This window comes from Podarcis pityusensis (assembly GCF_964106645.2).
Source record: "Podarcis pityusensis genome assembly, chromosome: 13".
NCBI classification, from domain to species: Eukaryota; Metazoa; Chordata; class Lepidosauria; order Squamata; family Lacertidae; genus Podarcis; species Podarcis pityusensis.
In genome coordinates, this window is record NC_138038.1 from 36,531,610 (window position 1) to 36,552,696 (window position 21,087).

Sequence of the window (21,087 nt, forward strand, 5' to 3'; positions counted from 1 at the left end):
GTGTGAAAAGGAAAAGGAATGAATTTGAGACATTTGTGTCTGAAGATTGGGAAAACATTACTTAACAGAAAGCAGAACAGTTGGATATCACCCTAGCAGGAATGTTTTGAATAATTTCTTTTATGTAACTGACAGACAGAAAATCAGAAATCCCCTTTTCTTCTCCTTTTCTTTGTCCCCCCTCTTTCTTCTCTTTCTCCCCCCCCCCCCCACTGGTGTCCTCTGCTCTGGGTCATTATTGGGGTCCAAGGATTAGACACACATGGTTGGTGGAAGGACCTTGCGTGAGAGACAGGGATCTGGCCCGCCAGGGTCCTGAACCCGGCCCGCCCGGCCATTGCAGAACCCGCCGCTGTCTAACGCGGAAAGGGCCAATTCGAGCGCCGCAATGAGTCTGATGGGCTTCAGCGCTGACCAATAGGGTGCCTCCTGGGAGGGTCGCTCTTGGACTCCTCCTCCTCGCGCTCGCCGCCAGTGGTTGTGTGCTGCGTTCCGGCGGGTGAGCGATTTTCAGCATTCCCCGCCCCCCCAACAATCAAGCGGCCAATCGCCGCTTACAATCTCAGGTTCGTGCTTCGTTACAGTGGGTGAGCGATTTTCGGCATTGGCTGCTTGATTGTTTGGGGGGGGGATTCTGAAATTTGCTCACCCACCAGAACGCAACACACAACCACTCATGCCACAGAATGGGGAATGGGAAGGCCATTGTGGCGTTCATACAGAGCCCCTGGTCATTTCACAGACTATTGACCTGTACACCACTACAGTGGTACCTCGGGTTAAGTACTTAATTCATTCCGGAGGTCCGTTCTTAACCTGAAACTGTTCTTAACCTGAAGCACCACTTTAGCTAATGGGGCCTCCTGTTGCCACCGCGCAGCTGGAGCCCGATTTCTGTTCTCATCCTGAAGCAAAGTTCTTAACCTGAAGCACTATTTCTGGGTTAGTGGGGTGTGTAACCTGAAGCGTATGTAACCCGAGGTACCACTGTACTTTATTCTTCCACTGCCACCAATTTTGTGGGGGGAAACCCAGGGTTCTTGGTGAATTGAGTCTCAGTCAGGTAGAGTTAACAATGAAGATTAAAGTTGATTTCAAACACAAACAAGTTTTAAAATATATTCGAAACGCTGTCACTCTATTCCCTCTCAGTCTTGTCCCTGTCTCTAACTCACTCTGACTCCTCTATCTCCCCCCTCCCCAAAGAACCAACCGAACTAACTGTTTAAACCTCTGGCTGAGCCTCAAAATCAGGTAGGCTCCACTTCCGGGCTTTCTTATTGGTCAGCCTATTAACCCTTTCTCTCTCTCTCTCAATACAAATGTATCCCCAAAGAATGGGCAAGTGCCACAGCCACAAACCATCAAAAGTGGGTGAGTTAAATATTCGTTCACATCTTTTTAAAACTATAGTCCAGCCCCCAACAATGTACAGGGACAGTGAACTGGCCCCCTGTTCAAAAACTTTGAGGATCCCTGGTTTATTATGTTCTATGCCTTAAACTGTCCTGCGGTCTATAGAAGCAGGATGGTGTAGGTGTGTGTTTGTGTGTATGTATAAATAGATGAGTGAATATATGGACTTCTTTCTTTTTTTGCTTAATTTGCATACAGAAAACACCCGAGCAGGAAGTCATGAGGAGTTCTGAAGTCCAATCGCACATTATGACCTGCATGGGTTTCATGAAGAGTCTGTACAGAAGTCAAACTCACTTGTAAAAATTATGTTAACAGCAGTCAGTGTAAAGCAATTACCCATGGCCCTTCCTTATACTATTGCAGTATCCAGGGAGCGCGACTCCCAATCCCACATACAGGCAGAGAAAACAAAGCTTGACTTTTCCTGAATTCTGACCTGATAGAACACCTTTGGAGAGTCACTGCAGGTTAGTTCTCCAGTTTAATCCTTCAATTATCAGCAGCTGAGGGATAGTGCTGGGTGATCTCTTTGCTGTGTGTGTGTGTGTGTGTGTGTGTGTGTGTGAGAGAGAGAGAGAGAGAGAGAGAGAGAGAGAGAGAGAGAGAAGACCAAAAGGAAGGAAAGTCTAGGTGCAAGAGAAGTTGAACAATGGAGAGAATGGAGTGTTGTTTGGCAGGTTAAGCTGAGAAACAGAGACATCACATTTCCATCCAATGAATTGCACCCCCAAAGTCCAGCCATTGCAGTTGTTCCTCCTAGTCTATAAGGCTGGAATTCTAAATACGTATCGTTCTAGGGGGCTACATATTAACTATAGTGGAACATCTACTTACAACCATAATCCCTTCCGGATGTCAGGTCATAACTAGAAACGTACATAAGTAGAGGCGCACTTTTCCATAGAAAGTAATGGAAAAGTGAATTGATCCGTTCTAGACGATGTAAAACACCCCCTAAAACGGCATTTGGGGGTTGGGCAAGGGTCAGTAAAGGGCTGATTCACTTCGGCCAGGGTCACTTTTTTTCTTGCCAGGCCAGGTTCTTCTCTGGACTTCCTCAGGTTAGTTCCTCAGTGGGGTTTGGGGCTGCAGTGCGCCCTGCTGTGCCCCTTGCAGGCAGCACCTATTCCAGAGCTTTGTGGGTGGGGTGGGGGCTCTCTCCCTGGCAGCAGCCGCCTCAGCGCTGCTCCGCAGCCAGCCGGGTGAGCTCTGGGCTGTTGGCAAGGCCTCTGCTCGTATCTAGAGGAAAGTTCATAAGTCGAAGCACCGACTGAAGGTCGTAACTAGAATCGTACATAAGTAGAGCTGTACATAAGTCGAGGTTCCACTGTAGATATGAATTAATAATGCCCTTTAAGGAGGATGGCTAAATGAGTAGGAAGAAAGAGGGAACGTGCAGATCTCAGTCTAAATTATTTTACTTCTTGTTGTTTTCTGGTACATGCATGCCATGATGACTACACCATTTTACGAATTAGACCCTCTGTAAGACAGGGGCATCGACTTACCCCCCGCATTGAGAGGGGGGTAAGTCACATGACATCACATGACCCATCCTGGCCCCGCCTGGCATGTCACCCTGTGGTGATGGGGGGCCTCCCACCCAATGGGCCAGTGCTCACCCATCAGCAACGGGCAGCACAGAGGATGAAAATCGCCCTCTGCATGTCCCTGTGATGGCCTGGGACTCGGGCTCGGATTCGGAGCCAGGGGAGTCTCAGTCTGCACCGTATCCTTTGCCTCAGGCATCATCTGAACCAAGTCTGGAGCCTGACCCTGAAGAGTTCCAGTCTGCACAGGTTCCCCTGCAACAAACACCAGCTGGGCCAAGTCAGGGGTCTGAGCCTGTTCTGGCTCCAGATGCAGGGATTACCTCATTGCCTTCAGCTAGGCCATCACTTAAAGCTGCTCCACTACCAGTTGGGTCAGAGGAGGCTGAGGCAGCCCCTGGGTCTAGTAACCCACCGACATCTCCCGAGCTGCAGAGACTAAGGTCTGAGAGAAGGAGAGACCTGAGTACTCGCAGGAGGAGTGCTCGCCTTTGGGCAAAACAGGGAGGTGAGTCGCCGGGGGATCAGGACCGGCCGTTACTCCGACAAAGATAAAAGGCTGTCGGACCCCGCCCCAGGTTGCGGGAGCAACATTGCAATATGCCAGATCCTGCCTGAGATGCTGTACCTGTCCTTGCCTGGTTTCCTGCCTTGTGTCCTGCCTTGGCCTTGTCGGACTGATGCCTAGCGGAACCTTCAGATTCTGGACCGCTCCTGGACCACGCTTCACAGGTTACCCCCGGGCTGAGCACAGTCCCACCCCCATCCAACATGCCAGCACTTGCCTGGGGGCGGCAGGGGATGGGGAACCTCTCAATGAGGGGGGACAAGTCAGCGCCCCTGTCCTGCCTCTAACAGAAGCAGAGAGGGTCAGATCAATAAAATGGTGTAGTTGCCAAAAGAAACTTTGACTTCAAATAGAACAAAGATGTAAGTTTCATTGAAGTCAACAGGATTTGCTTCCACATAAACATGTATCATAGGAAGTGTGGCAACACAGTCCAAGTCACCACTGACATATATCAGTGGTTGTGATCTGTGTGTAGATACCACCTGTCTTTTCACTCTACTTTGCACTTCCTTTAGGTGTTCCTATTGTGCAGCTATGCATCTCCCACAAAGATGTTCCTTCAGTCAACCTGCCCTCTTATTCTTCCTCTACATTTTCGGTCTCCTGTCCCTCTCTGCATTCTTTCACCTATATGACAAGATGCCATATCAGTGGTGGAACATCAGCTTCAAGAATGCATCCAATTTCCCACATGCATTATCCTGTAAGATAACAGATAGTGGCATATGGACAGTGAAATCTGATGGCCGTTTGGGAAACCAGATGGGGGAATATGCCACCCTCTATGCCTTAGCCAAGATGAATGGACATCAAGCCTGTATTTATCCCGCCATGCACAAGTACCTGTCACCAATGTTCCGAATCACTTTACCAGTGATCAGTGCTGAAGTGGATAAAAAGATCCGCTGGAAGGACTTCCCTCTGCGAAGTTGGATGTCAGAGAGTTATAAACACATCAAAGGCAAGTACGTCCGGCTGACGGGCTACCCATGGTCTTACACTTTTTATCACCATATCCGCCAAGAGATACTTCAGCAGTTCTCCTTCCATGACCACATCAAGGAAGAAGCCAATCAATATCTTCAGGAGCTACGGGGGCAGCGCCAGGAGGTGACATATGTTGGCGTGCATGTCCGCAGAGGGGATTATGTTCATGTGATGCCCACCTGGAAAGGTGTGGTGGCTGACAGAGGCTATTTGGAGAAAGCCATGAACTATTTCAGAGAGAAGTACCCCAATCCCATCTTTGTGGTGACCAGCAATGGGATGGAGTGGTGCAAAGAAAACATCAATGCCTCCAGGGGGGATGTTTATTTTTCTGGGGATGGGCACGAGTCCTCTCCAGAGAGGGATTTTGCTCTCCTTGTTCATTGCAACCACACAATAATGACAATTGGCACTTTTGGCCGCTGGGCCGGCTACCTGGCTGGTGGGGAGACCGTCTACTTGGCCAACTACACCCTCCCAGACTCTCACTACCTTAAGGTCTTCAATCTCTCAACACTGTTTTTACCTGAATGGATTGGGATTCCAGCAGACCTGTCCCCTCTGCTATCCAAGAAACCTTCTCTTTTTTCTTTTTTAAATATTTTTTATTGATCAATTTCCACATAACATAAGTCCAGAAGCCAGAAGCTTGAGCAGATTTTTGCTAATTCATGTCTAATTAGATACTTGCATTGAGTGATTCCCCTGAGAAATAATAATAATAATAATAATAATAATAATAATAATAATAATTAATAATAATAATTTACTTATATGCCACCCATCTGGCCAGGCCTCCCCAGCCACTCTGGGCAGCTTCCAACAGAATATTAAAAACACAATGAAACATCAAACATTAAAAACTTCCCTGAACAGGGCTGCCTTCAGATGTCTTCTAAAAGTCAGATAGTTGTTTATTTCCTTGTGTTTGAACTTTCATGTTAAGTTTTTGCTTCAAGGTGGGTTCAGGCATTTGGCTAAATACTGTAGGCGAATTCTGAATAATTCCCTGGGAAGTTATGTGAGGCCTATTAAAATTATATTAAAATCATGTTTTAATTAGGAGTTTTATTATGAAGAAGTAGCAGTAAGTTGTAAGATAAAACAACAACAACAACAACAACAACAACAAGGCACACAACTCTACTTGAGGGGTTGTCAAAGAGACAATAGTCTCTAGAACAGTGGTCTTCATCCAGTCCAGACCCAGAACAAGGGACTCACTTCTACACTTTCACTTTTAATTTAAAATTAATAGCACTAGGATATACCACATATCACACACAGGGATATTGGCATGATTTTTTCCCCCAACGCAAGTGAACCAATATTTCATGTATTATTGGTCAAACTTTTGAAGCCTTTCAGTGGTTGCATCCTCACTTTGATTTCTGGGACCATTTCTTTTGTGAGGGTAAGTGACCATCACCATTAGCTTTGCATTTGCTTATCTAAAAAATCCTTTCTGTCATTTTCTCACTTTCCCTAACTTTCAGCACCTCCTTTCTCTCTTTGTCACCTGCTGCTGCTTTTTTCTCCAACTCCCTTCCTGCAGTTCTTTTGTCCTCCATCCTGACTTCCTTCATCTTTCTCAGCCTTTTTCCCATTGCCACTTACTCTCATCTCACCATCTTGAACAGTCCTTTGCATCACAAGCCATCTGCCTGTTGCCTTTTTAAAAAACCACATAGAGAAATTTGGAGAACCAAACTAAGCCTGGAAAGGTGAGAACCCAAAATTTCCAGATTTGCCCATCCCTAGTGAATAGCAGTTGGATTTTACTGCATTGTAACGTTCAGATTTAAAGACTCATTTGCCATTTGACCAAGCAGACTCTCCCATTTGTTAGTGTGCCAACATTGTTTTATGATCAGCTAGCAGTGACTGGTTGCAATTTTAATAGGCAGCAGGGACATCGCAGTTCTCACTTCCATTGGTAGGAGATGCAATTGCTCACAAACAGTCCCCAGTCCAAGTTGCCATTTTGATTATTTTCTTGTTTTCCTTTCAGCATTGCAATCCCCAGATGGCAATACCTGGATTACCCCAAACCTACAGGTCTTTCTTGTAAGGTAAAGGTACCCCTGCCTGTATGGGCCAGTCGTGTCCGACTCTAGGGTTGTGCGCCCATCTCACTTAAGAGGCTGGGGGCCAGCGCTGTCCGGAGACACTTCCGGGTCACGTGGCCAGCGTGACGAAGCTGCTCTGGTGAGCCAGCACCAGTGCAGCACACGGAAACGCCGTTTACCTTCCCGCTGTAAAGCGGTACCTATTTATCTACTTGCACTTAGGGTGCTTTCGAACTGCTAGGTGGGCAGGAGCTGGGACCGAAAGACGGGAGCTCACCCCGCCGCAGGGATTCGAACCGCCAACCATGCGATCGGCAAGCCCTAGGTGCTGAGGTTTTACCCACAGCGCCACCCGCATCCCGGTCTTTCTTGTAGTGACCTCTTAAAGAATGTCCTTGAGTCAGGATCACTTGTCAAAGGGTCTCACATCCCCTGGATCCGAGCATATAATTGCAATTCAAACTTCCCACAAAGTTCTCTGAGCAGGAACTACTAGTCTCTAAACCCAGTAGCACCAGATCTTTTGGGCGAGTTGTCTGAATTAACACCGAAACCCCTCATACTTGTCAAATCTTGCATAGGTCCGTAGCAAAGAAAGTGGGAATCACTTGAGGCCATTCTCGTGTGCCCAAGGTTATGATGAAATCCAAATCAGAGCACTGTGCCCTTTCAAACTGTCCACAAGATCAAAAGCAACACGCTGGCCAGAAACAATTACAATTACAGGGGTTGGTTTGTTTACCCTTTCAAACTGTGGCAGCTTCACTTGAGGGCAGGAGCCCTGGACACTGTGATTGTAAAGCACTGAAACACCTCCCATGTTATAGGGTGGCGCTGTGAGTTAAACCACAGAGCCTAGGACTTGCCAGTCAGAAGGTCGGTGGTTCGAATCCCCGCGATGGGGTGAGCTCCCGTTGCTCGGTCCCTGCTCCACCCAGCCAGTGTGGTGTAGTGGTTAAGAGCGGTAGTCTCTTAATCTGGGGAACCGGGTTCGCGTCTCCGCTCCTCCACATGCAGCTGCTGGGTGACCTTGGACCAGTCACACTTCTTTGAAGTCTCTCAGCCCCACTCACCTCACAGAGTGTTTGTTGTGGGGGAGGAAGGGAAAGGAGAATGTTAGCCGCTTTGAGACTCCTGAAGGGGAGTGAAAGGCAGGATATCAAATCCAAACTCTTCTTCTTCTTCTTCCTGCCAACCTAGCAGTTCGAAAGCATGTCAAAGTGCAAGTAGATAAATAGGTACCGCTCCAGCGGGAAGGTAAACGGCATTTCCGTGCGCTGCTCTGGTTCGCCAGAAGCGGCTTAGTCATGCTGGCCACATGACCCAGAAGCTGTATGCCGGCTCCCTCGGCCAGTAAAGCGAGATGAGCGCCGCAACCCCAGAGTCGGTCACGACTGGACCTAATGGCCAGGGGTCCCTTTACCTTTACCTTAGGCTGCTTAAATTGCCCCTTCCAGTCTAAATGCAGCACTCGGTGACATGCAGATGGCTTGGACTCCCTATGAATGCTTCATGCTGTTAAATGTATAGAAACATTTTTTTAAAAAATCAACATTTATCACGTGAAGCAAAAACTGAGTTACGAAGAGTATTATCTCAAGATCCTGCTGTTGTCCTGCTTGGTGGGGGGGGTGTGTGTGTGTGGCGTGAATACCTGTTCCCCAGCCAGGTATTTCTCAGTTATTTTCTATAGGTAGCTCTCACCCATAGAAAGATATAAAGAGTGGTCCTAGAGGATTATGTGAGACTCTAACCAAGTGAGCTCCTCAGTGTCTTATTCATTCTAGCTTGATTCAAAAGGGCATGATAAGGAAGTTTTTTATTTGGTTGTTTGTATTGTTGTATGTTATGCTCATTGTATGTTATGTTCACATTTAATGAGGGTGGATTTGTGTAATGGGGGTGGGGGGTTGTGTTATGTTGTAAATAAAATTCCAATAAAAATTTAAAATTAAAATCAAAAGGACATGGAGCCTTGTAAACTGAAATATTCGCTGCCCTGTATAGGGCACGTAGGCAGCAACAAAGAAATCAAAAGATTCCGGCCATATATATGACAAAACTAAGGCCTACAACAGTCCCGAAGCCACAGTTTCTCAGACTATCTACTTTTTTGAGATTATGAAGCAGTGTAAAGTATTATACAATGTAATGGATGAAATAACACAAACTGAGAAGAAAACCCCATCTTTATTATTATTTTTTAAATACAGTTTAAGAGTAACAAATCTAAAACACAATGACATCAAATACTGGTAAAATAAACACCATTACAAAATATAAATTAAACCAAAGAGAATAAACACACGGTGCCTTGAAGAGCAGCCCCAATAATTAAAACGTGCTTTTTGTAATAGATCAACTGAAGACTGATGAATTGGGGGAAACCCTCCAATTCATAGGTTGTAGCCAGTGACAAGAAGAAGAAGCTTGCTTATCAGCCTGCTTCATGTGGTGGTGCATCTGATATGCCTGAGTGTTGAAAAAAGAATAATCTCATATTGTCGTTGTATGTCTTGAGAAAATATCTTGTCATCATGGTGGACTTGTGGAGCTATATTTACTTGGCTTCTTGGCCAGTGATTTCAACATCTCTTGTACTTTTGCACATCAAAATCTAAGGGCAGTATAAATATCCTGTAAATATAGTGGAAAAGGCATGAGATAACAACAGGTAAAGGACCCCTGGACGGTTAAGTCCTGTCAAAGGCGACTATGGGGTTGCAGCGCTCATCTTGCTTTCAGGCCGAGTGAGCAGACAGACAGCTCTTTCTGGGTCATGTGGCCAGCATGACTAAACCGCTCCTGGCACAATGGAACACCATGACAGAAACCAGAGCGCACGGAAATGCCATTTACCTTCCCAATGCAGCAGTACCTATTTATCTACTTTCACTGGTGTGCTTTCGAACTGCTAGGTTGGCAGGAGCTGGGACCGAGCAACAGGAGGTCACCCTGTTGTGCAGATTTGAACCGCTGACCTTCTGATCGGCAAGCCCAAGAGGCTCAGTGTTTCAGACCAAGGCACCACCCACGTTCCAATAGTAACAATAGAGGGTTTTTTCCCCAACCCGGATTAACTAGACACTGGCATTAGAGGCTGAGCTGTGTGCATAACTTGAGGGGGGACAAGAGGGGGCTAAGCTGCCATTCATTGGGAAGTTTGCCTAAAATCAACACTGGACGGATGGTGTCATTGTTATTCCTACTCCATCCATTCCTGGGGACTTCCTGAGCACAGAAAGGGATAGAGGCACCAGGGTGGATAAGGATAATAGATGGGATACAAAGAGGCTTGTAAGTAGTGTCCATGGGCTTCTGGAAGTCAACCGGTTGGTGTTTTCTTTCTTTGAACATGTGATACCCATGTAATATCAAAAATTGTGTTTGCAAGTCCTTTGGCTTTGGAGGGTGATTGTCCCATAGTCATGGCAAGGAGTGGTGGCTGATGTGATAAGAGAAACACAAGCTAGCCCACAGCTCCCTTGAATGCATGAAATTATTTGTATGTTTCTTTCAATGTATACCAAGCAAAATAAGGATCAGCCTTCTACTGTATCAGACCTTTAATCTACCTCCCTCTTCTCAACTGTCTTATCTGACTTGCACCTGTGATTTGCATCCTGGAGCTTTTCACCAGTGAAGCTAAGGGATGTGACTAAACCTGGACCTTTCTTTCAAAATGAAAAGTATATGAACAGTGGGCAAATGCAAAAAGTCCCTTGAAGATTACATACCCTGCAACATTTCTCTGATGAAAATAGGAACGCCCTATTCCATAATAATAAAAATTTGATTATTTATACTCCGCCCACCTGACTGGGTTGCCCCAGCTACTCTGAGTGACTTTCAACAGATAAAAACATAATAAAACATTAAACATTAAAGAAAACTTCCTTATACAGAGCTGCCTTCAGATGTCTTCTAAAGGTTGTATAGTTACTTATCTCCTTGACTCAGGGGTTGCCTAATTCTATACCCTCCAACATTTCCCCGATGAAAATAGGGACATCCTAAGGTAAAGCAGGATATTCCAGGATCAAATTAGAAACCTAGATGGTTTCTGTAAATACATGACTGTCCCTGGAAAATAGGGACACTTGGAGGGTCTGAGATTAAGTTCAGACCTTGTTTGGAAATTCAAAGGAACCAATGTGGAACCAGGAAGTGGAAGAGTACCATAGATTCCGGCGTATTAGGCGACTGGGCGTATAAGACGACCCCCAACTTTTGCTGTTTAATTTTAGAGTTTTAGAGTTATAGAGTTTGAGCACCGCCAGGGGCAGAGCACACACCCCTCCGCTGCCTCTGCCATCGCAGCAGCCCAAGGCGAGGCGTTTGGCAGGCGGGCAGGTGAGCGCCGCCCTCGGAAGGACTTTCCGCGTCCCCTTCTGTGGAGAGGGAGGAGGAGCAATGGCAGACAGGGCACCTCTGCTCACCAGCTCCCTCTCCTCCTTCCCAACGTGTATACCCGGCGTATAAGACGACCCCTGACTTTTGGGGTGATTTTCCAGGGAGAAAAAGGCATCTTGTACGCTGGAACATACGGTAATCTCACCTTAAATCCATGTTTCCTCCAGGAGGAGAGTCATCTCACTTTAAGGCCATGTTTCCTTTGGAGCTGCTGGTCTCTGATTATGACATATGTGAGGAAGAAGAGGATCAGACTTCCTATGGCAAATCTAATTATGTTGATCAGGGTATAATCTGGAGGCTCAGAAGTCCCCGGATTGGAGGTGTGAGGACCTGTGCACATAAGCAAATGAACAGGGAGACTTTAATCCACTGATCCCACCAACTGTCTATTCCAACAGACCACAATGTGCAAGATGCATTGCTCTGGATGTGAAAGCAGAGGCAAGTACATCTGCATAAAGAGTTAGTTGTGCAATAGCTTTTATATCTATGTATCCCAGACTTCCCGACTGTCCTCGGAAATGCATTAACTGGGACTATTCAAAATAAAAGAATTCCTTCAGTAGCACCTTAGAGACCAACTAAGTTTGTTACTGGTTTGAGTTTTCATGTGCATGCACTCTTCTTCAGATACACAGAAACAGAAGTCACCAGACCCTTATATATAGTGAGAGGGTGGGGAAGGGTATTACTCAGAAGGGTGGTGGGAACGGGTCATTGGCTGATAGGTGTGGAAACCTGTTGACGACTGTTAACGACTGCAGTTGGTCTTAAGGAAAAAGCAAGGGGTGAGATGGCTAAAAATAGGTTTATCATGTATAATGAGATAAGAATCCAATGTCTCTGTTTGGATCAGGTCTCTCCATGGTACTATACAATATGTGATGCACCTTCATCACTGTTTGTGGTGAAAATAAATTTAAATAATTAGGCAATAGTCAGCAGCATGTCCTGTGATTCTGTGGTCCTGATTTCCAACTGTATGTTATGGAATGCCAGCTATGCTCAGTTGACTCAGAAAATATGCACAAGAAGACTCTTAGTATTCACACTCATAATAGTCCAAAACCACAATGCAACCAAAAGGGGATGTGGAAAGGGGTAAATTTGTTAAAACTGAGCCAAAAAGTCCATACATCAGAGGAAGGGAAGAACATCTACACTGCACTGGTAGTGGGAGCTGCTTCCCATTACCCACTCCCAGATGCAATACTTAAGTGTTTACATCCACACCACACATTGAAAGCATTTTGAACATGCATTTAAAGCACATGGCTTCCTCCAAAGAATTCTGGGAACTGTAGTTTACTTCTCAGGACACTACAATTCCCTCCCAGCTTCATCAACAAACTAGGCTCTGAGGACTGAGCATAGCCAGGGAACGTTAAGTGTCAGTTGTAAACACAAAGACACATGCACACACATGGAAAGACAGGGAGATCAGAAAACAGTATGTGATCTGCCTGCACCTCTTTTGGGTAAAGTGGCCAAACTTGCTACTGGCCCTCCTCTGTGCCCCTTGACAGCTATCCAGAAATTTAAAAGGTAAATTTTTATTCTATCAATTTATACTCAAGAAAATACAGTGGTACCTCAGGTTACAGACGCTTCAGGTTACAGATGCTTCAGGCTACAGCTCTGCTAACCCAGAAATAGTATATTGGGTTAAGAACTTTGCTTCAGGATGAGAACAGAAATCGTGCGGCGGTAGCAGTGGGAGGCCCCATTAGCTAAAGTGGTACCTCAGGTTAAGAACAGTTTCGGGTTAAGAATGGATCTCTAGAACAAATTAAGTTCTTAACCAAAGGTACCACTGTAAAGGGTTCACCTTCTTAATTTCTTCATGTCAATATGTTCTTAAATGCTTTTGAAATACTATTATTTTAGTACTTAGAACTATTTTCTCTTCCTCTTGCTGATTTGAACATGCTGCTTAATGATTTGTATGATTTTAATGCTATGTTTTATATAAAAGGCACACCAGCAGGAAAGCTTTGCTGTTCCAGATAAAGCCAAAATGAGACTTTGATGTTTTGTACCCAACTGGAGTTAATGACTTAATTAAAGTTAAATAACCTCCAATACCAAAAAGCATGGTAAGCCACAAAGCTGAAGGATCAAGGAAACATAGAGACAGAGTTCACTGTGCAATTAACAAGATAAGTGAGCCCCTGGCAGGGGGTGGTGCTGTGGACCCCCTGGGTGCGTTCTGTGGATCCCCAGGGGTCCCCGGACCCCTAATTGGGAACCATTATTCTAATGGATTGAGTCAGACTTCCAAAGATGTTGTTGGATGAGCATTTTATGTATTCTGCACTGATTGTCATCGCCCCACCCCGCTTTTAACAACAACAACAACAACATACCTGATATAACAACAACAACAACAACAACAACAACAACATACCTGCTATAAGAAGCTCCAGGAAGTTACTTGGTTGTGAGACTAACAGCGGACGATCTAAACATGCATAGCTACAGCTGTAGTTCCCTTCATCCTTCCTACTGATATTGCCAATGGAAAAAATACCCACATGATTGTGAGCCTTCACCAACTGTTTTGGCATTGGATCGCCAGCCTTGTGGAGATAGAATTTTGCAGGTCCACCATTAGTTGTACACGTGATGTTGACTTGTGCTCCAGGGGCAATCAGCTGACTAGTAACAATGGAGATGGTTGGTGTGTGTAACCTGCGATCTGTGCACAGAAGGAAACAGGAATTGAGATGTTGACAACCATAAGCTCTGTCTTCAGCCACAGGATAGGAAGCTACATTAGGGATTATGCTTTTCCCTTTAATGGAAGCCATATGATATTTCAAAACAAGCACACAAGGAAATAGAACAAGCTAAACAACAGCAGATCAAAACTATCTTAAGACAAAGCAGAGAATACTTTTTTAAAAAAGTAAAATGAAATAAGTCATAAAAAGAGAAAGCCTGCCAAATACTTGTCAAAACAGATAAATTTTCACTTGCTGGTGGAATATAATAAGTGAATGGCTGTCTTATCAGATATTCTTTTGGATTCAGGCTGGCAGTAAAAGGAACACTCAAAAGGAACTTTAACAAGTTGTATTTGTTAGATGAGCATATAAATCATGAAGCACAGAAAAGCAGATAACTTACAGCCCTTTCAAAACCTATTTGGTGTTTCGCAACTTTCTGACTAGTTGCAGGACATTAGCCAGACCTAGCAGAGTAAACGCAGAATCCACGGAAGCAATTGGTGACTTGGCTGCAGACAGGATAGATGAAGCAGGAACCAGGAACTTGTAGTTAGGTGTTTATTATATACAGTGGACTATTTACAGGAACAGAACACAGATCTTTTGCTAGCTCTCTCTGACACGACTCACATTTCCTACACTGACACACAGAACTCTGAACCTGAAATACTGAACTAACAGTTAGTAGGCCATTAATTATCACTCCTTTGAGAGAGCTTGACCAATCAGGGAGCGGTCTCCATGTCTCTGTTATCACCAGGCAGACTTACTCCTTCAGATTGCTTTCTGGCTGTCTGCCAAACCTTAATTGACTCTGTGTGAGTAGCTGCACGTACACAGATTCCCAACAGGGGTCACCAAGTATGCAAAACATGCTTTAACAAAGTCAGCCCAGATGTTTTCCAGGAAAGTCTGATATGGAACAGGCAGGGGAATTATTGTTTTTTAAACGCTACATCTTCCCACCGAGGAAGTGGGACTCATTAAATAAACCTCTGTTTAATCCAGGGGTCAGCAACCTAAGGCCCATGGGTCACAAGTAGCCCATGGGGGTCGTTTAACTGGCCCCCGAGCTGCCCCTGAACTGAGCCATCTGCTCCATGAGTCCCCTCACACTGCACTAAACCGGCGCGGCGCAGCGCAGCATGGGGACTTGCCTCTGCAGTGCTGTAAATTAGGTCTGCACATGCGCAGATGCCAGAAATCACGTCTGCGCAGACGCCGGAAATCGTGTCTGTGCAGATGCAGACGCTGGAAATCACGTCTGCACAGATGCTGGAAATTGCGGTGGGGGGGGGTGAGTGTGCGATCCAGCCCACCGAGGGATCCAGCCCACAGAGGGTGAACCGGCCCAGGCGAGGTAAACCTTGCCGATCCCTGGTTTAATCCATGTTATGTGCCCTCTCCAGATAGCCTTCTAGTGCCTTGTGCTAGTAAACACCCAGCCTGATGCTCAAGCTCAGACCAGAAATGAAAGCTGAAGCAAGCGGGTGGGGAAGGTTCTTGCAATGACGACTCCCTTACCTATAACTAGAAACTCCACAGGCTTACTGGGCTCTGAGATGACAAAAAGATCTGACGAAGGGCGGTAACTACAGGCAAAGCTTCGATTGTGCTCCTGCTCTGCAATGATGGTGAAGCTGGCGGTGTTCCTGCTGGTCACAAGGCGCTGCAGAGGCTTCGTTTCTCCAGACTTTTGAAGATAGAATGTCACGGCCCTGTCTTGGCTGTGGCACTGGAGGGAGACAGTTTCTCCCACACTGACAATGACAGAACTCAGGGAAAGACTGGGTCTGGGTAAACTGGGATCTGTGGAAAGGGAGAGATTGGATGGTGAGGAGTCCCACTCCATTTATCATCGCCCTGCTTTTTTCTTGATCTCTTGTTGTCCCTTCAGCACTACGGAGAGATCTGATTATAACTGCTGGTTTATATTATTTCCAGAGAAAGGACATCCATTGCTTCTTCGACCAGGTATGCCTTGCTGCAATTTTTTGTGCAGACATATTTATGGCTCACATGCACTATATGTTTAAAGGAGTATTGCACCACTTTAAACAATTACAGCTTGGGAATCCCAGGAAGTATAGTTTGTTAAGGATCCTGAGAGTTCTTAGGAGACACCGATTCTCCTAACGGAACTACAATTCCCAGAGTTCTCTGTGAAGATGCACTGATTTCTAAGGTATTGGTCGTTAAACCACTCTGGAAATTGTACCTCCGTGATGGGAATAAGGGTCTCCTAGCAACTGTAACCCCCCTTAACAAAATACACTTTCTTTTGAGTCTTTGCTGGAAGACACGGTTGTTGAAAGTGGTTTGATACTGTTTAAACGGGCCTAAGTCTAACACGTCTTCAACGTGAAAGAACATTTAGACCTCTTTGTGATGAACTTTTCCCAGGCAAATCCAACTTAGCCCAATATTCTAGAAGGGCACGGGGGAAGAATCCTGCATTTCTGTTGAGTTGCCAACTATTCTTTCTGGTTCCAGCCCTGTCACCTGAACAGCAGCCTGGAAAACGAGCAGTTGCAGTTTGTTCCTTCCCTCGCCATTGTGTTATCCCATAGCTAGGAGAAAGATTCACTTTGCTTAATTTCCTCATATCATGGTGATGTTAAAAACGCAGGAGCAGGAGAACACTGCTACCTCTCAAGCTCACCTGAGCAAATTCCCATTTAAACATTTATAACATAAACAACCAGAAGTGCTAGATAAATAAATGAATAAGCTTCAAAGGCCATTCTAAAACAAATATTGCAGATTGCTGGAGGACTAGCCTTACCTGTTACCAGAAGCTCTAGGGGGGCACTGTGTTTTGAGATGAAAAAGGAATTTCCTGAACATATGTAGCTGCAAGTATAATGCCCTTTGTCCTCCAAGCTGATATTGGTAATGGAAAAAGTGTGGGTGCTCGAATTACCCATCCTGGAATACTTTGGTGTTGGATCTCCAGTCTTATGGAGATAAAACTGTGCAGATCCATATGCAATTGTGCACACAATATTGACTTGTCCTCCAAGGGCAACTAACTCACTGGGGTTGATGGAGATTGAAGGTTTTATTAAGCTGTCATCTATGCACAGAAGGAAAAAGGAATTTAGATGCTGACTGTCACCATGTGATTGGGGCATGTCTGGGTGAATTTGTCAATTATGGTTTTTTTCCAAGTAAATTTTTATTGTTTTCCTTACATATTCTTTTCCAACAAACCATATTCATGCCATACATTCCCTTTGACTCTGCTGAGTCGCGACTCCCCTCCCTCCCTACAATTGGTATATTTAACCGAATTTGTCAATTTTGGCTTCTCTTTTTCTCATTTTCCATTCAATGCATTACATTTTTTGTATCAGTTTGCTGTGGTTTGTTTTTTTAAACCATCATGAAAATTTATCAGCACTGAACACAAATCTTATCTAATATGCACATTTTTGCAAAGCGATTTCCCCTACAATAATGCATTTTGTATGTTGTTTTCAATAATATATGCACTTTAAGGCACGTTTTACCCTAATATGTGCATTTTTGTGCACATTGTGATTGCATAGCTGCACAGCAAAATTAATAAAATTGTGGATTTCAATGGAGGGCTCTGTTTTGGTTCTCACATGGTTTTGGGATGTGTGAATGTGGTCATCATGAACTTTCCTAGCACTGATATTTAGCAAAACAATAATGGAGGTGACCAGTGTAAATATCAGACAGAATAATTTCCCACTCATATACCGGTATCCACAGCTATTTCTGGTTGTCAGCAGTAGTATAAAGGTCCTACTGCCTGTCAAATGCTTAAGCCTCACCCCCTAGTCGTCATCCGCCAGCTTGATATATGATCACATGATATGCCACCCTGGAAGCCCTGCCTCAGAAGTACCACCCTTTAAGACCACCATGCCATGCCTTAGGAGAGGTCATGTGACCTCTCCACAATGACAGCAGGTTATTGTGGGCCAATAGGCAGAGGTATTCAACCTCATACAATCAGGGAAAGGGGAACTTGGGCTTGCTGTAGGATGGCCTCTTTACATGCCCAGACACATTCTTAGGAGTCAACACACTGAGGCTGCCCCAGCACTTCTAAAAGTTCTAGCAGATTAAGTAGCAGATTGGTTGGGGGTTTAAAACCTCTGATTAGTCCACAGTGATGTGACATCATTGTAGAGGGGTCACATAGCCCAGTCAAGCCAATCAGATACCCTATTGTGACTCAAGTCAAATTGGCTAGGGGTTTTAAAAACTCTGCCTATTAGTCCATGAAGTCCTGCCTTCACTGTAGGCAAGATCCTGAAATACATGTCATGGTGGACTTACATGGTGGGAGTTATGGCGTGGGATATCATGTGATATTATCAATCAAACTCTAAGGCAGGGGTCAGCAAACTTTTCAGCCGTGGGCCAGTCCACTGTCCCTTAGACCTTGTGGGGGGCCGGACTATATTTTGAAGGTAAAAAGTGAACGAATTCCTATGCCTCACAAATAACCCAGAGATGTATTTTAAATAAAAGCACACATTCTGCTCATGTCAAAACACTAGACAGGCCCCACAAATAACCCAAAGATGCATTTTAAATAAAAGGACACATTCTACTCATGTAAAAACATGCTGATTGCCGGACTGCCCGCGGGCCAGATTTAGAAGGCGATTGGGCCGGATCCGGCCCCCGGGCCTTAGTTTGCCTACCCATGCAAACTTAAGAGTCTAAGGGGTCCCATCAGATTCCAGGAATCAGGGCTTACCCTTATACTACTGTCAGCTTACTTAACTTCACTCTTGAAATTATTTCTGGTTCCACCTAAACACTCAGAACATACCTCTGAAAAGCAGCTCCACAGGATCACTGGATGGTGAGGTGACAAAAAGTTCTAGCTTGGGACGATAAGTGCAGATATAGTTCCCAGCATGTGCCGGCTTTATATTACTGATGTGGAAATTTGCCATGGCCCCGTTGTTACTGATGGCCGTAGGGACCATTTGGTCTGTATCCTTTTTAAAATAGAATGCTGCTGCAATGTCTTGGCTTTGGCAATGGATAGTGACTTTTGTTCCTGGGTAAACAGGCTCAGCGGGTGTCAGGAAGATCCTGGGTCTGGATAATTTGGGATCTGTGCAAAAGAAAATATAAGGGGAGGGAAATCCCTCCCCAGTTGCCAAGTCCTGTTAAGATACATACAGTGGTACCTCGGGTTACATACGCTTCAGGTTACAGACTCCGCTAACCCAGAAATAGTACCTCGGGTTAAGAACTTTGCTTCAGGATGAGAACAGAAACCGTGCAGTGGCAGCGCAGCGGCAGGAGGAGGCCCCATTAGCTAAAGTGGTTCTTCGGGTTAAGAACAGTTTCAGGTTAAGAACAGACCTCCGGAACGAACTAAGTACTTAACCCGAGGTTCCACTGTACGGAACATATCAATGAATAAGGGGCAGGTGACAACCACTTCCTATTCTGATCATAGATATCCACCAAACAACTCAGCTTAGTCAAAAGAAAATTCATTAGGGCCTATTTATTTATTTAAAAAACAATGTATGTTTTAAAAAATTATTTATTTTAAAATATTGGCATAAAAGAACTCAAAGCAGCTCACAACAATAATACCTATATGGAATAAGAACTGGGTAAAATTTTAAACCAGAGATCATATATTAGCTGTTACAGAAATACATGTTCTTACCTGCCTGCATAATTTTTGGCCGGCACCCACTGAATCTCTATTGGCATTTCACAGGACCGGGCTGATGGCACTAAAAGCTCAGCTTCATATTGCTGTCAGGCGAGCCTTGCCAATTTTGGGGACGACCAGTGATGCCCATGCAGATGACCTCCGTGGTGAAGCTGGATATAAAGGTTCAGGTGGTCCTTAAGATACCCAGGACCTTGTAGATGAACACAAGGACCTTGAACCCGGCTCAGTAGTAGATGGGGAGACAGTGCAGCTTTTTTTTACAGTGGTGTTATATGTTGGCAGCTATCTGCCCCCATAAGCAGCCCAGCCATTGCACTGCTCATCAGCTGGAGCTTCCCAATCAGCGCCAAGGACAGCCACTCCTAGAGTACAGTATGTGGCAGTAATCCAGCCTTGAGGTTATGAATGAATGGGCCACAGTGATCAGGCTGTCTCTGTTCAGGAATGGCTATAGCTGGTGAACCAGATGAACCAGGCAGAGGGCCTTCTCAGTAGTGGCGCCTGCCCTGTGGAACGCCCTCCCATCAGATGTCAAGGAAATAAACAACTATCTGACTTTTAGAAGACATCTGAAGGCAGCCCTCTTTGGGAAAGTTTTTAGTGTTTGACGCTTTATTGTGCTTTTAATATTCTGTTGGGAGCTGCCCAGAGTGGCTGGGGAAACCCAGCCAGGTGGGCTGAGTATAAATAATATTTATTTATTTAGGCATACCCTAAAATTACAGAGGACACATGGGCCTCTGGGTTAAATAAATACGTTTTAAAATGCCTATTTTAACTGTTTTTAAAATTGAGAACGCTAAGGTTTATAGCTGCCCTCTGTGTAAATGGTGCTAGTAGCTGTTTCTGTTTTATGAAATTATTGTTTTCTTGGTTTGTGGATTATTTATTATTTTGTGACTGCATGGTTACAAAAGTTGGGTGCCTCCCCCTCTCTCTGCAAGAGCCCATGGCATTTGGGGCACTCACCCTGGGTCTGTGGTCCTTTGGAGACTGTCATAGCTTTAAGAAATATGGTTTATTCACCTATTTACACCTTCAGTCTGCATGCAGGGAGTCCAGATCTTACAGCCTGGTCATTTCAAGAGGGGCTGATCTCCCATAGCAGCGCAGTCCTGCAGTCCAGGGCATCTCTCCCTGCCAGTCTTCCCAAGATGGGTCCCAGACTTTCTTCCTTCTTATTTTCCCCAGCAACCCTTGCTCAAAAAAACCTTTCTTTTCCTGTCACCTCAACCAGTTACCCTGGCAAACATTCCAAACCCAGTCTCTGTTCACACCTCAGGGAAAGGGGGAGGACAGTTCTCTTGCATTGTTCATGGATCTCAATGGCCTTGTATTGTTTCTTAATGGCCCTAGCTTGGCCAGGTCATTTTGCATCCACTAGCCCAGGAATTCGTCTGCAGGTTGTATTTCTCTCTTAACATCTCAAATAATCAAAATAAAACACACACAAAAATCTGTCACAGTATTTTTGTCTATGCATCCGAAAGAGCAAGCAAACAAAGGTAAAATTCACACACACACGCGCAAAATGTAAATGCTTAAAATTTTAGAAAATCCTACAATATTATATGTGTACTATAGAACATGAAAGACACCATTTTAATGTAGGATGCTTTAGAAATAAATGGTAAATGAGTGAATGTTTGATTGTAAA

The 21,087-nt window shown here is 44.9% G+C and overlaps 2 protein-coding genes and 1 pseudogene across 7 annotated transcripts in view; 1 reads left to right on the plus strand and 2 right to left on the minus strand.

The window, feature by feature from the left end:
* Positions 1-1,069: 1,069 nt before the first annotated feature.
* On the minus strand, positions 1,070-19,114 carry LOC308460187 (leukocyte immunoglobulin-like receptor subfamily A member 6). 4 transcript variants are annotated; one of them, XM_080976265.1, is made up of 6 exons: positions 18,558-19,114; positions 16,527-16,817; positions 15,266-15,550; positions 13,420-13,710; positions 11,155-11,342; positions 1,070-2,770 (listed from the first exon to the last, which is right to left on the minus strand). In XM_080976265.1, exons 1-5 carry the CDS (start codon positions 18,715-18,717, stop codon positions 11,185-11,187), a joined length of 1,185 nt encoding a protein of 394 aa, XP_080832391.1. In that variant the 5' UTR covers positions 18,718-19,114; the 3' UTR covers positions 1,070-2,770; positions 11,155-11,184. The 4 variants fall into 4 exon arrangements, with proteins under 4 accessions (XP_080832391.1, XP_080832392.1, XP_080832389.1 ...); XM_080976263.1 differs by lacking the exon at positions 1,070-2,770 and adding an exon at positions 8,716-9,233 and having other exon boundaries at positions 18,558-18,894; XM_080976264.1 differs by lacking the exon at positions 1,070-2,770 and adding an exon at positions 8,718-9,213 and having other exon boundaries at positions 18,558-18,893.
* Positions 1,783-5,190, plus strand: LOC308460194 (galactoside alpha-(1,2)-fucosyltransferase 2 pseudogene; annotated as a pseudogene). 2 transcript variants are annotated; one of them, XR_013991510.1, is made up of 2 exons: positions 1,783-1,886; positions 4,056-5,190. The product of XR_013991510.1 is annotated as a galactoside alpha-(1,2)-fucosyltransferase 2 pseudogene (transcript). The 2 variants fall into 2 exon arrangements; XR_013991511.1 differs by lacking the exon at positions 1,783-1,886 and adding an exon at positions 2,405-2,480.
* The window catches only part of LOC308460881 (T-cell-interacting, activating receptor on myeloid cells protein 1-like), a gene marked incomplete at its 3' end in the record, with an annotated part of 68,762 nt that continues 66,490 nt past the window's right edge, over positions 18,816-21,087 (minus strand). Inside the window, exon 6 of the mRNA XM_080977414.1 lies at positions 18,816-18,848. Within this exon, the coding sequence (XP_080833540.1) occupies positions 18,816-18,848 (33 nt within the window). The remainder of the gene's footprint in view (positions 18,849-21,087) is intronic.

Bases quoted from the DNA above. Each gene is read 5' to 3' on its own strand.
- LOC308460187 (XM_080976265.1), bottom strand. From the start codon at position 18,717: ATGGTCCCTACGGCCATCAGTAACAACGGGGCCATGGCAAATTTCCAC. The intron at 13,711-15,265 runs GTAAGGGAGTCG...TTCTGTGCACAG, and splicing joins TGTGGAGTTTCTAGTTATAG to ATCGCAGGTTACACACACCA. The intron at 11,343-13,419 runs GTATGTTGTTGT...TTATGTGCACAG, and splicing joins CCTGGAGCTTCTTATAGCAG to GTCCTCACACCTCCAATCCG.